Consider the following 15,212-nt stretch of genomic DNA (forward strand, 5'->3'; position numbering starts at 1 on the left):
GCTATTACTGACAGGCAGCACAGAGAAGATCACTGTTATAGTATATGTGGGTGCTATTACTGACAGGCAGCACTGAGCTGATCACTGTTATAGTATATGTGGGCACTATTACTGATAGGCAGCACTGAGAAGATCACTGTTATAGTATATGTGGGTGCTATTACTGACAGGCAGCACTGAGAAGATCACTATTATAGTATATGTGGGTGCTATTACTGACAGGCAGCACTGAGAAGATCACTGTTATAGTATATATGGGCACTATTACTGATAAGTAGCACTGAGCTGATCACTGTTATGGTATATGTGGGCACTATTACTGATAGGCAGCACTGAGAAGATCACTGTTATAGTATTTGTGGGCGCTATTACTGACAGGCAGCACTGAGAAGATCACTGTTATAGTATATGTGAGCGCTATTACTGACAGGCAGCACTGAGAAGATCACTGTTATAGTATTTGTGGGCGCTATTACTGACAGGCAGCAATGAGAAGATCACTGTTATAGTATATGTGGGCGCTTTTACTGACAGGCAGCACTGAGAAGATCACTGTTATAGTATATGTGTGCGCTATTACTGACAGGCAGCACTGAGAAGATCACTGTTATAGTATTTGTGGGCACTATTACTGACAGGCAGCACTGAGAAGATCACTGTTATAGTATATGTGGGCACTATTACTGACAGGCAGCACTGAGAAGATCACTGTTATAGTATATGTGGGCGCTATTGCTGACAGGCCGCACTGAGGAGATCACTGTTATAGTATATGTGGGTGCTATTACTGACAGGCAGCACTGAGAAGATCACTGTTATAGTATATGTGGGCGCTATTACTGACAGGCAGCACTGAGAAGATCACTGTTATAGTATATGTGGGCGCTATTACTGACAGGCAGCACTGAGAAGATCACTGTTATAGTATATGTGGGCGCTATTACTGACAGGCAGCACTGAGAAGATCACTGCTATAGTATATGTGGGCGCTATTACTGACAGGCCGCACTGAGGAGATCACTGTTATAGTATATCTGGGCGCAATTACTGACAGGCAGCACTGAGAAGATCACTGTTATAGTATTTGTGGGCGCTATTACTGACAGGCAGCACTGAGAAGATCACTGTTATAGTATATGTGGGCGCTATTACTGACAGGCAGCACTGAGAAGATCACTGTTATAGTATATGTGTGCGCTATTACTGACAGGCAGCACTGAGAAGATCACTGTTATAGTATTTGTGGGCACTATTACTGACAGGCAGCACTGAGCTGATCACTGTTATAGTATATGTGGGCACTATTACTGACAGGCAGCACTGAGCTGATCACTGTTATAGTATATGTGGGCGCTATTACTGACAGGCAGCACTGAGAAGATCACTGTTATAGTATTTGTGGGCACTATTACTGACAGGCAGCACTGAGAAGATCACTGTTATAGTATTTGTGGGCACTATTACTGACAATATGTGGGCGCAATTAGTGACAGGCAGCACTGAGAAGATCACTGTTATAGTATATGCGGGCGCTATAACTGACAGGCAGCCTTGAGATCACTGTTATAGCATATGTGGGCGCTATTACTGATAGGTAGCACTGAGAAGATCACTGTTATAGTATATGTGGGCGCTATAACTGATAGGTAGCATTGAGAAGATCACTGTTATAGTATATGTGGGCACTATTACTGACAGGCAGCACTGAGAAGATCACTGTTATAGTATATGTGGGTGCTATTACTGACAGGCAGCACTGAGAAGATCACTGTTATAGTATATGTGGGTGCCATTAATTACATGCAGCACTGAGAAGATCACTGTTATAGTATATGTGGGCGCTATTACTGACAGGCCGCACTGAGAAGATCACTGTTATAGTATATGTGGGCGCTATTACTGACAGGCAGCACTGAGAAGATCACTGTTATAGTATATGTGGGCGCTATTACTGACAGGCAGCACTGAGAAGATCACTGTTATAGTATATGTGGGCGCTATTACTGACAGGCAGCACTGAGAAGATCACTGTTATAGTATATGTGGGCGCTATTACTGACAGGCAGCACTGAGAAGATCACTGTTATAGTATATGTGGGCGCTATTACTGACAGGCAGCACTGAGAAGATCACTGTTATAGTGTATGTGGGCACTATTACTGACAGGCAGCACTGAGGAGATCACTGTTATAGTATATGTGGGTGCTATTACTGACAGGCAGCACTGAGAAGATCACTATTATAGTATATGTGGGTGCTATTACTGACAGGCAGCACTGAGAAGATCACTGTTATAGTATATATGGGCACTATTACTGATAAGTAGCACTGAGCTGATCACTGTTATGGTATATGTGGGCACTATTACTGATAGGCAGCACTGAGAAGATCACTGTTATAGTATTTGTGGGCGCTATTACTGACAGGCAGCACTGAGAAGATCACTGTTATAGTATATGTGAGCGCTATTACTGACAGGCAGCACTGAGAAGATCACTGTTATAGTATTTGTGGGCGCTATTACTGACAGGCAGCAATGAGAAGATCACTGTTATAGTATATGTGGGCGCTTTTACTGACAGGCAGCACTGAGAAGATCACTGTTATAGTATATGTGTGCGCTATTACTGACAGGCAGCACTGAGAAGATCACTGTTATAGTATTTGTGGGCACTATTACTGACAGGCAGCACTGAGAAGATCACTGTTATAGTATATGTGGGCACTATTACTGACAGGCAGCACTGAGAAGATCACTGTTATAGTATATGTGGGCGCTATTGCTGACAGGCCGCACTGAGGAGATCACTGTTATAGTATATGTGGGTGCTATTACTGACAGGCAGCACTGAGAAGATCACTGTTATAGTATATGTGGGCGCTATTACTGACAGGCAGCACTGAGAAGATCACTGTTATAGTATATGTGGGCGCTATTACTGACAGGCAGCACTGAGAAGATCACTGTTATAGTATATGTGGGCGCTATTACTGACAGGCAGCACTGAGAAGATCACTGCTATAGTATATGTGGGCGCTATTACTGACAGGCCGCACTGAGGAGATCACTGTTATAGTATATCTGGGCGCAATTACTGACAGGCAGCACTGAGAAGATCACTGTTATAGTATTTGTGGGCGCTATTACTGACAGGCAGCACTGAGAAGATCACTGTTATAGTATATGTGGGCGCTATTACTGACAGGCAGCACTGAGAAGATCACTGTTATAGTATATGTGTGCGCTATTACTGACAGGCAGCACTGAGAAGATCACTGTTATAGTATTTGTGGGCACTATTACTGACAGGCAGCACTGAGCTGATCACTGTTATAGTATATGTGGGCACTATTACTGACAGGCAGCACTGAGCTGATCACTGTTATAGTATATGTGGGCGCTATTACTGACAGGCAGCACTGAGAAGATCACTGTTATAGTATTTGTGGGCACTATTACTGACAGGCAGCACTGAGAAGATCACTGTTATAGTATTTGTGGGCACTATTACTGACAATATGTGGGCGCAATTAGTGACAGGCAGCACTGAGAAGATCACTGTTATAGTATATGCGGGCGCTATAACTGACAGGCAGCCTTGAGATCACTGTTATAGCATATGTGGGCGCTATTACTGATAGGTAGCACTGAGAAGATCACTGTTATAGTATATGTGGGCGCTATAACTGATAGGTAGCATTGAGAAGATCACTGTTATAGTATATGTGGGCACTATTACTGACAGGCAGCACTGAGAAGATCACTGTTATAGTATATGTGGGTGCTATTACTGACAGGCAGCACTGAGAAGATCACTGTTATAGTATATGTGGGTGCCATTAATTACATGCAGCACTGAGAAGATCACTGTTATAGTATATGTGGGCGCTATTACTGACAGGCCGCACTGAGAAGATCACTGTTATAGTATATGTGGGCGCTATTACTGACAGGCAGCACTGAGAAGATCACTGTTATAGTATATGTGGGCGCTATTACTGACAGGCAGCACTGAGAAGATCACTGTTATAGTATATGTGGGCGCTATTACTGACAGGCAGCACTGAGAAGATCACTGTTATAGTATATGTGGGCGCTATTACTGACAGGCAGCACTGAGAAGATCACTGTTATAGTATATGTGGGCGCTATTACTGACAGGCAGCACTGAGAAGATCACTGTTATAGTGTATGTGGGCACTATTACTGACAGGCAGCACTGAGGAGATCACTGTTATAGTATATGTGGGCGCTATTACTGACAGGCAGCACTGACAAGATCACTGTTATAGTATTTGTGGGCGCTATTACTGACAGGCAGCACTGAGAAGATCACTGTTATAGTATATGTGGGCGCTATTACTGACAGGCAGCACTGAGAAGATCACTGTTATAGTATATGTGGGCACTATTACTGACAGGCAGCAATGAGGAGATCCTAGTTATAGTATATGTGGGTGCTATTACTGACAGGCAGCACTGAGAAGATCACTGTTATAGTATGTGTGGGCACTATTACTGACAGGCAGCACTGAGAAGATCACTGTTATAGTATATGTGGGCACTATTACTTACAGGCAGCACTGAGAAGATCACTGTTATAGTATATGTGGGCGCTATTACTGACAGGCAGCACTGAGGAGATCACTGTTATAGTATATTTGAGCACTATTACTGACAGGCAGCACTGAGAAGATCACTGTTATAGTATATGTGGGTGCCATTAATTACAGGCAGCACTGAGAAGATCACTGTTATAGTATATGTGGGCGCTATTACTAACAGGCAGCACTGAGAAGATCACTGTTACAGTAAATGTGGGTGCCATTAATTACAGGCAGCACTGAGAAGATCACTGTTATGGTATATGTGGGTGCTATTACTGACAGGCAGCACTGAGAAGATCACTGTTATAGTATATGTGGGTGCTATTACTGACAGGCAGCACTGAGAAGATCACTGTTATAGTATATCTGGGGGCCCCACTCAGTCTAAATCCGGTTCTATATATTTATTGACGGTGTAGGAAAACATTGTACAAGTTTGTATAACCCAGATCTGCAGATGGAACCCATTATACATACATTTTGCTAAGAAGCTATAGGATAATGCAAAAGTCCATATATCCTAGATATGATAACACCTTCATGGGCAGTTGCTTCATATCCATAAACCATGTATTGCTCAGAAGCTATAAAATCAATACATCCCAAGATGTAAGCAACTCTCTCAAGGATCACATCTTTAAAAGTCCAAGATATAGCCCAAATCCGTATGTTTAGTTGTGGAAGAACATTTTATAAAGATCTCCGGGATATAAATGTAGTAAAAAATGAAAATAAAGTAATTAATCTTAATGAGGGTTTCCTATATTGAGGCAACATAGAGTCGCCATATGCAGACCCTTTGCTTCTATCTTTATATCCCTTTAGTCATGTCCTAATGAGCGAACAATCATTTTCTTTCATATCCCTTGGATATGGCATAGATTTACCCTGGATGTAATTGTATCTAGACAGTCATTGTGGGTCATTTCCATAGGCAACATACATAATTAATTGTACTAAATAACATAAAAGACAGCCTAGAAGGAATGAAGGGAAGAGAAGAAAATGAATCAATGTATCTATTAAAAAAGACATAAAGGGGCAGCTTTACTAAGACTGATGTTTGATAGGCCTTTCTTATTCTGCAGACCATCGCAGATGTGGCAAATGTTTTCTTTGGTTGTTTATGTGCCACAAAATGAATTCCACTATAGATTTACATTATAATCTACACCAGTTCCTGCTTTGAATTATAGTAAATTTGTCTAAATAACTCAGGTGCAGCAGGATGGAACTAGCTTTCTGGCAGAGAGGTGTAGTCAAACAGTCCAAAGTTAAAAGGGGTACTCCGCTGGAAAACATATATTTTTTTTAATAACTGATGCCAGAAAGTTAAACAGATTTTTAAATTACTTTTATTTAAAAATCTTAATCCTTCCAGTACTTATGAGCTGCTGTATATACAGAGGAAGTTGTATAGTTCTTTTTGAATTTCCTTTCTGTCTGACCACAGTGCTCTCTGCTGACATCTCTGTCCATTTTAGAAACTGTCCAGAGCAGCATATGTTTGCTATGGGGATTTGCTCCTACTCTGGACAGTTCCTGAGATGGACAGAGGTGTCAGCACTGTGGTCAGACCGAAAATAACTATACATCTTCCTCTGTAGTATACAGCAGCTGATAAGTAGTGGAAGAATTAAGATTTTTAAATAGAAGTAATTTCCAAATCTGTTTAACTTTCTGGCACCAGTATTATCTTTAAACACAGGAGCAGGTGCCGAAGGATCAGGCGGAGATTAAGTCAGGAACAGAAACTGATCAGGAAACTAGTACACAGGAACACAACATATGATACCTTTGTTTGCAGGAAACTACAATATTGCTCCGGCAAGGAGAGGAGGGCCATTAAATAGGTGATGCCAGTCAGGGATTGGAGGGGGAGCAGAATCAGAGGCGCGCACAGACCCTTAAAGAGCAGACTTTGTGTGACCCTTACTAGATGCGGCAGACACTGCCGCCGCCTGAGACTGTGCAGAGGGAACAGTCCAGAGCCTACAGCAAGTACAAACTGTGCAAGTAGTTCAGCCCAGGTAGGCAGCGGGACATGGTACGTGCTGGCAGCTGCCAACCTCCAGCATTACATCCGTAATGGGCACTCTGCAGGGGAATCCCAGTGGCAGCAATGCACCGGAATTTTCAACCGACATTCCCAAAAACAAAATTTGGTCAGAAATTCCGTAGTGTGAACCTAGCCTTAGGCTTAAAGGAGTATTCTGGGAAAAAAAACATCTTATCCCCTATCCAAAGGATAGGGGATAAGATGTCTGATCGCGGGGGTCCCGCTGCTGAGACCTCCCGCGATCTCCCTGCAGCACCCGCATTCTATGCGGGGACTGCGTCTCTAGTTTCGGAAACCTCCGGGACTGGGGACGTGACATCACATCACGCCCCCCTCCATTCATGTCTATGGGAGGGGGCGTGATGGACGTCACGCCCCCTCCCATAGACATAAATGGAGGGGGCGTGACGTCACGTCACCAGTCCCGGAAACCCAGAGGTTTCCGAAACTAGAGACGCAGTCCCCGCATAGAATGCGGGTGCTGCAGGGAGATCGCGGGAGGTCTCAGCAGCGGGACCCTCCGCGATCAGACATCTTATCCCCTATCCAAATGTTTTTGCCCGTAATACCCCTTTAAATCATAAAAATCTGAAAATACATGATCACCCCAAATTTAACCAAACTCTAACTTGTTGGTGTTGAGTTGAAATATTCTCTAATCTCTGGAAACAAAGAAACCTGTTTAAGAGTAAAAGGTAAGGGGCCCCTTGATCTCGTTCCCACTGACCCCACTTGACATTTTTTGCTGAATCCCACGGGATTAGCTCACACTGCAGGATTAGCTGCGTGAAACGTCACATGTACATAGAACTGGAGTACAATCCGGCCATATCAAACCACAAAGCATAACACAAGACAAGGGATTTGGAGACCCCGCCAGCGCTCACAGCTGGATGCCACCTCAGCAGCAATAGTGTGCAACTCATATAGAAAGCATTTCTGCTACCACAGCACCGCAGATACGCTTAAGCTTAAATAAGGATTATACAGCCTTCTTCCCCTATTTATGGCTTTACTACAGCAAAAAGCAGATAAATCCCTGCGCTAATCTGGTCACAGCGCTTTACGGATGACTGCTGAAAGTGATAATTATGAAGTTGCAGGAGAAGGAACTGCATGGATGACAGATGAGAGGCGTCTACGTATTAATGCCGCAGGCTTCTATCCCTGGTTACATTGCTTTTCAAGATGTATTACATTTCAGTGTGTAATCCCAGTTCACACAACAAATCCTAAAGAACGAACTGGGAATAAGAAGTCAACATAAACAAGATAGCGGTAAGATCTTGGGGATATAAACCCACGGACAAGGTTGGATAGAAATGATTTTGACCAACTATCTTCTCAAATCTCGAGTCAGACCAGATTTCTTCCTCAAAACTGGACTGGTTGGGTGGTTCCATATTGGTTTTACACTCTACAGCAGTGTTTCCCAACCAGGGTGCCTCCAGCTGTTGCAAAACTACAACTCCCAGCATGCTGAGAGTTGTAGTTTTGCAACAGCTGGAGGCACCCTGGTTGGGAAACACTGTTCTACAGCCATAGAAGACCACTCCAACTCAGGTGCATGAAAAGGTGTACTTGCCGCCCAGCATAGTTATCCTGGCCAATGCAAAATATGGGGCCATACATTTTTCTGGTGTCCTGATACGATTAACTTGAACTTATTGTAATAAATACTATAATAAACCTAAACAGAATATAGAAACTACCTTGAATTCATAGGACTCTTCGATAATGATCTCCATCTTGGAGTGCTCCCCAAGTATTGGCTTTCCCATCTCTGCAATCCTCCGAGCCTCCTCCTCCTCTGTAGTCAGCTTCTTGTCTTCATCATCTGGTCGCAGAGAAAAGATGTCTTAGAAACCATCACAATCTTACGTGCCTGACAGTATAAGACATCACATATCCTATGCCAGTGGTCTTCAAACTGCGGACCTCCAGATGTTGCAAAACTACAACTCCCAGCATGCCCGGACAGCCGCTGGCTGTCCGGGCATGCTGAGAGTTGTAGTTTTGCAACATCTGGAGGTCCGCAGGTTGGAGACCACTGTCCTATACGATACCCATTACTTAAAGGGGTACTCCGGTGAAAACCTTTTTTTTTTTTTTTTTTTTTTTTAAATCAACTGGTACCAGAAAGTTAAACAGATTTGTAAATTACTTCTATTAAAAAATCTTAATCCTTCCTGTACTTATAAGCTGCTGAATACTACAGTGGAAATTCTTTTCCGCTTGAAACACAGAGCTCTCTGCTGACATCATGACCACAGTGCTCTCTGCTGACATCTCTGTCCATTTTAGGAACTGTCCAGAGTAAAAAGGAAATCCCCATAGCAAACATATGCTGTTATGGACAGTTCCTAAAATGGACAGAGATGTCAGCAGAGAGCACTGTGCTCATGATGTCAGCAGAGAGCTCTGTGTTTCCAAAAGAAAATAATTTCCGCTGTAGTATTCAGCAGCTAATAAGTACAGGAAGGATTAAGATTTTTTAATAGAAGTAATTTACAAATCTGTTTAACTTTCTGGCACCAGTTGATTTAAAAAAAAAATAAATAAATAAAAGGTTTTCACCGGAGTACCCCTTTAAGGGGTCATCTGACCAAGAACCTTATCTTTGAGAGTTAAAAGAAGCTGCAAAGGTGTCTCTCTATCTGGGGGACCCAAAATGTCCATGCAAGGACAGCCATTTGATTTTAATATGGACTGTGTAGTGCTTAACTTCACCTGTGGTTGTGCTGCAATGAAACTGTACACTTGCTGCCAGGTTCCCCCACAGTTAACAGTTGATGGATGTGGGTCCCTATAATCTGCTGATCATTGAGGGGCCCCTTTTAATGAAAATGTGATTGTGCACAGCGGATCACCACACTGTAGAAGGTAGGTAGGACAACCCATTACTTTCCTTACTGTACTGTTGTGATATTGTAAGGCAATAAGGCACTATTGCAATCCTTAGAATAAACACTGTCAAATGCACTGTGGGCAGGGTTGGCATTTGAACTGGCATACCTTGGCTAACGCTGCACCTCAATGTTTTCTCTTCAAGGGGTTTCCCCACCAACATCACTCAGTACCTATACACAGGTGTCTGATCGGTGGGGGGGCTAATTGTTGGGAGTCCTACAGATCATGAGAATGGGGGTCCTAAGTCCTCCTGGTTTAATGGAGCAGTGGTCAGACATTTGTAAAGCTGCTTTTTTAAAGTGGTTATCGAGGAAAAAGCTTATATATATATATATATATAGATAGATAGATAGATAGATAGATAGATATATATATATTTCTCAACTGGCTCCAGAAAGTTAAACAGATTTGTAAATTATTTCTATTAAAAAATCTCTTATGAGCTGCTGAAGTTGAATTGTTCTTTTCTGTATAAAGCTAAGTTTCCACTTGGGTTTTTTTCTTGCAGTTTTTGAGCCAAAGTCAGAAGTGGATCCATAAGGGAGGAGAAGTATAAGTTCTTCCTTTATATGTCCTATTCCTTTTGAATACATTTCAGGCTTTGGCTCAAAAACTGCAGTGGCGGTATTCCAAAAACTGCCAGAAAAAAAACCAAGTGAAAACCTAGCCTTAGTGCTCTCTGATGACACTTGTCTCGGGAACCGCCCAGAGTAGAAGCAAATCCCCATAGCAAACCTCTTCTACTCTGTGCAGTTCCCGAGACAAGCAGAGATGTCAGCAGAGAGCATTGCTGCCAGACAGAAAACAACAACTCAACTTCAGCAGCTGATAATTATCGAAAGGATTAAGATTTTTTAATAGAAGTAATTTATAAATCTGTTTAACTTTCTGGAGCCAGTTGATAGGGGGAAAAAAAAAAAAAGTTTTTCCCTGGAATACCCCTTTATGCTCCATGTGCCTGATTAAGATATCCGAGCAATGTGATTATATACTGTATATTGATTCTTGGATATCTACTGTATCTTCAGGAGGCCTGTAGAGCTGAATGGAGCAGCAGTGCGTATTGGAGCCCTGCATCATGATTGGGATGCCGTAGGTCTCGCAGGACCCTATAAAAAAAACTTGGGAGCACGGGCAGTAATGAGGTTGTTGGGGACAGGAGCAGGCGATCACAGAACATACAGCAAAATCTTGCAATATCCTGCACAGTCTCACAAACCTCTAAAATGGCACAGGGGATGATGAAATGGCACAAGGGGTAATAAAGTGGCACGGGGGGGACTATTTCTAAAAGCTGTGACAAAATGTTTGCAGGAGTGGGCAGGATCGGACACAGATGTTGTGTGAGTGGCCAGCAGTAATAACTGACCATGAATAGTGACGAGCGGCATAGGCCATATTTGAATTCGCGACATTTCGTCATTCGAATATTCGTCATATATTCGCGAAATTCGCATATTGTTATATTAATTTTTTCTATGCGCATATGCGAAAATCGATGCGAATATTGAGCCCTCACTTCTTTAATGGTATAGGGAACTAGTGAGCTAGTGTATTAACTTTCTGAATTTTTTCCCACTGAAACCAATAGGCCCATTGTGGTCTATGGGGATCTCACCATATGTAAAACTGTAAGGTAAGCAGGAGGGTCTCAGCAGTACAGTTTTTTAAAGTGCAGCTTTTCCCAGGAAAGTAAAGTTTAACCACAACACTGTAACACTCTGTCCCACCCCGGGACTCAAACCACTGCACAGTCTCCCATCTACTGTACTGCCGAGACCTTCCTGCTTATCTTACAGTTTTACAAACCGTGAGATCCCCATAGACCACAATAGGCCTATTGGTTTCAAGAGGCAGAAAATCACAGAGTTAATGCACTAGTGCAGTGGTCTCCAACCTGCGGACCTCAGGATGTTGCAAAACTACAACTCCCAGCATGCACGGACAGCCAGCAGCTGTCCGGGCATGCTGGGAGTTGTAGTTTTGCAACATCTGGAGGTCCACAGGTTGGAGACCACTGCACTAGCCCATTAGTTCCCTATACCATACCAATATTCGTGAATATGCGCATATGCGAAGAGCAGAGAGGAATGATCAGTGATCACTGTGAACAAAAAAAAAAGGGAATAATCGTAATTGCGAATATATAGTGCTATATTCGCAATATTCACGAATTCTCACAATTCACGAATATTCACAATTCGAATTTTAAACGCGAATATCGCATATTGGCATTTAAAATTCGAATTGTGAATATTCGCGAGCAACAATAACCATGAATTCTTGTATATAGGGTTGAAATTTATTTTTGGGTGCATCACAAGCAATAAGAATTGAAAAAACATAATAAAGACAAGGAAAAGATCTTACCCTGATTGAGTAACAGAGCTGGAGAGAGAGGAGAAAGTGAAAAGACAGAAATAAAGTATCAAATGTCAAAAGTAAGAAGTTACCCATCGCCCATCACATGCACCCCGCAAACTGCCCTATAAAAAAAGACTAGATATTCACTTGTAGCTACGCTATATACTGTATATATGTATATATTTGTATTGTATCTTTATTACCTTTTTTTAATGTTTTCACTTATTTTTACACCAATAAACATATATATTTTAAGCGTTACTGTCCCTTAAAATAAACTTTTGACATTTCACAAAAACACGTTCAACGTTTTGATTGGTCGGAGCTCCTCGCTCCTGCTAAAACCTCTCCGCAGCTCCCCACCTCAGTGTTTATGTTGGCACATGAAAATCGCATGAATAAAGACTGAATTTACCGGTATTGGTGAGTGGCCATTGTTTCAACTTTTTTTTTCAACATATGATATCTACATTTCCACAATAGAGCCCCACCGAAATACCATTTATACGTGCACATAGTCCCATGTAGTAGCGAAGCCCTCCAGAAATGCAGTTAAAGGGGTATTCCAGGAAAAAACTTTTTTTTTTAGATCAACTGGCTCCAGATTTGTAAATTACTTCATTAAAAAATCTTAATCCTTCCAATAATTATCAGCTGCTGAAGTTGAGTTGTTCTTTTCTGTCTAAGTGCTCTCTGATGACACGTGTCTCGGGAGCTGTCCAGCGTAGAAGCAAATTCCCATAGCAAACCTCTTCCACTCTGTGCAGTTCCTATGGGAATTTGCTTCTACTCTGGACAGCTCCCAAGACACGTGTCATCAGAGAGCACTTAGACAGAAAAGAACAATTCAACTTCAGCAGCTCAAGTACTGAAAGGATTAAGATTTTTTAATATAAGTAATTTACAAATCTGTTTAACTTTCTGGAGCCAGTTGATATATTAAAAAAAAGTTTTCTCCTGGATAACCCCTTTAACCCCATTAGAGCTGAAGTGCCAGACCATATCTAGTTTTGAACTAGAAAGTGTAACAGTAAAACACTTTAAAGTAAATAGATACTTTTAATATTCTGGTAATTGTGGCATTCTTCCCATTGCTTACACCGTGCTGGGAGTTGTAGTTTTTCAACAGCCGGAGGCACCCTTGCTGGGAAACACTGGTTTACACTGATAAGCAGCTGAATCTGTTGCTACAGAACTCATAGGGTCCCTTAGCAAATATTATAAATATAATAAATAAATTACCTATATGTCTATATATTCACCATTACACTTTTAGGTTCAATATTCGATGCAGAATAAATGTCATAATATATAAGTATGGGAACTTCAGGTTTCCAGACTTGTTGAAGGGGATAAAGGGGTATCCCACCATTACAACTTATTCCCTAGTCACAGGAGATATGTGTACGATCAAGGGGGCTCTGATTGCTAGGAACCTCCACAATCTTGAGAACAGGGCCCAGTGTCTCCCTTTATAACAGAGTAGTGGCCATTGTCAGATATAGCGGGAGAGCACTTGACCATCTCCAGAAGCTTCCACAGACAATGAATGGAGCAGCGGTGTGTGCACTTGTGACTATTGCTCCATTAGGGTGCGTTCACACTACGGAATCTCCACTTGCTGAATTTCGCGAACGGAGATTCCACCTGGTGGCCGCCGCCGAAGATGCTTCGGCGCTAGGGCCGCGGGGCACTGAGCCGTCACCATTGATGTCTATGCAGTGCTCGCGGAATCCGCGCAAAGAATAAACATTTTCTTTCTTTGCGCGGAACAATTTCAGCGGCGGAATTGTCCGCCGCGGAGATTCCGCATTGTGAACGGGTCTCGCGGAGACCCATTCACACTAATGTTCCGTAGTCTGAACGTAGCCTAACAATGGAAAACACAAGAAACCATTGTTAAGATCTTAAAGGGGTACTCCAGTGGAAAACAGATGTTTTCAAATTAACTGGTGCCAGAAAGTTATATAGATTTGTAAATTATTTCTATTTAATAGTGTATGCTTCAGCAGAGGAGGTTGTGTAGTTCTTTCCAGTCTGACCACAGTGTTCTCTGGTGACACCTCTGTCCCTGTAAGGAACTGTCCAGAGTAGGTGAAGGGGATTTGCTTCTGCTCTGGACTATTCCTGACACGGACAGAGGTGATAGCAGAGAGCACTGTGGTCAGACTAGGACTACACAACTTCCTCTGGAGCATACAGCAGCTGATAAATACTGGAAGGATTAAGATTATTAAATAGAAGTCATTTACAAATCTGTATAACTTTCTAGCACCAGTTCATTTTAAAACATTTTTTTCCCACTGGAATATCACTTTAAGAAAGTCCTAATGGTGGGAAAACCACTTTAAGTTTTATAATTATAACTATATGCAGCGCCACTAGGGGGCGAACAGTATTGGCATTTCTACAGCTAGTACGGAACTTAATAGGGGCTGTATACAGCTGTATGCAATGCATAGTGACAGGTTATTCTATTTCATGGAACAAGATTAAAAGATTTTATTAAATGGAACAAGATTAAAATCCAAACAGGATAACACAGCATAGTGCAAAAGTTTGCTTACCCTTTTGGACCCACAAAGTGCCCTTAGTCACAGCAAATCCTATTAAGGAATGTATACCTAATGTATTTATTCCGTACTTGGGTGTAGGAAATATTAGGGTTAAAATGATCCAGTCAGACCCCAATTACATAAAAAAGTTGAGAAGATGCACACGCCTTACCACTAGAGGGCAATGTTGAGACATCTAAATTTCCTATATTTCTCTCATTCTGGTGAGGAATCAATAATACTACACATCCCATAATAGTATTTCACCCCAGACCAAATAGCACAGCATGCTGCATTATTGTGTCCGGTAAAATGCCAGACACCATGACAGATATCTGATGGACCCCAATAAAGACAATCAAATTCGTCAGGCTCTGTTGGTGTACAGCATGCAGGGGATCTGGCAATGTTTTTTTTTATTGTTCTCCTTTTATGACGAAGAAAAACAATAGAAGAAAACAATGTTGTTGTGAATCTATTTTAGTGCCTAGTAGGAAAGATATAGTTTTAATGTTTTGCAATGCCATGTTCCAAGCTCCTATTTTTAGTCTTGCAAATATATTTTGTGTAAATCACTTTTAACACATCTGTGCCAAAAAGATTATTATTATTATTATTTTTTTATCCGTGCTTACATATAGTTACTGTATAAAACACAATGATTTATGGGTACACAGAAATAATGTTTATTAAAATAAATAAATCTTCAGATTACC

General features: G+C 41.8%; 1 protein-coding gene across 6 annotated transcripts in view; it reads right to left on the bottom strand.

Moving 5' to 3' along the window:
* SLC8A2 (solute carrier family 8 member A2) overlaps window positions 1–15,212 on the bottom strand; it is a 176,904-nt gene that overhangs the window by 17,410 nt on the left and 144,282 nt on the right. For 3 of the 6 annotated variants that reach the window (XM_056541531.1, XM_056541532.1, XM_056541529.1), the window contains 2 exons: window positions 11,948–11,965; window positions 8,380–8,504 (listed from right to left, as the gene is read on the bottom strand). In XM_056541531.1, coding sequence (XP_056397506.1) covers window positions 8,380–8,504; window positions 11,948–11,965 — 143 coding nt within the window. The remainder of the gene's footprint in view (window positions 1–8,379; window positions 8,505–11,947; window positions 11,966–15,212) is intronic. The other 3 variants (XM_056541533.1, XM_056541534.1, XM_056541530.1) reach the window with 1 other exon arrangement.

This window comes from Hyla sarda, chromosome 9 (assembly GCF_029499605.1).
Source record: "Hyla sarda isolate aHylSar1 chromosome 9, aHylSar1.hap1, whole genome shotgun sequence".
Lineage (NCBI taxonomy): Eukaryota > Metazoa > Chordata > Amphibia > Anura > Hylidae > Hyla > Hyla sarda.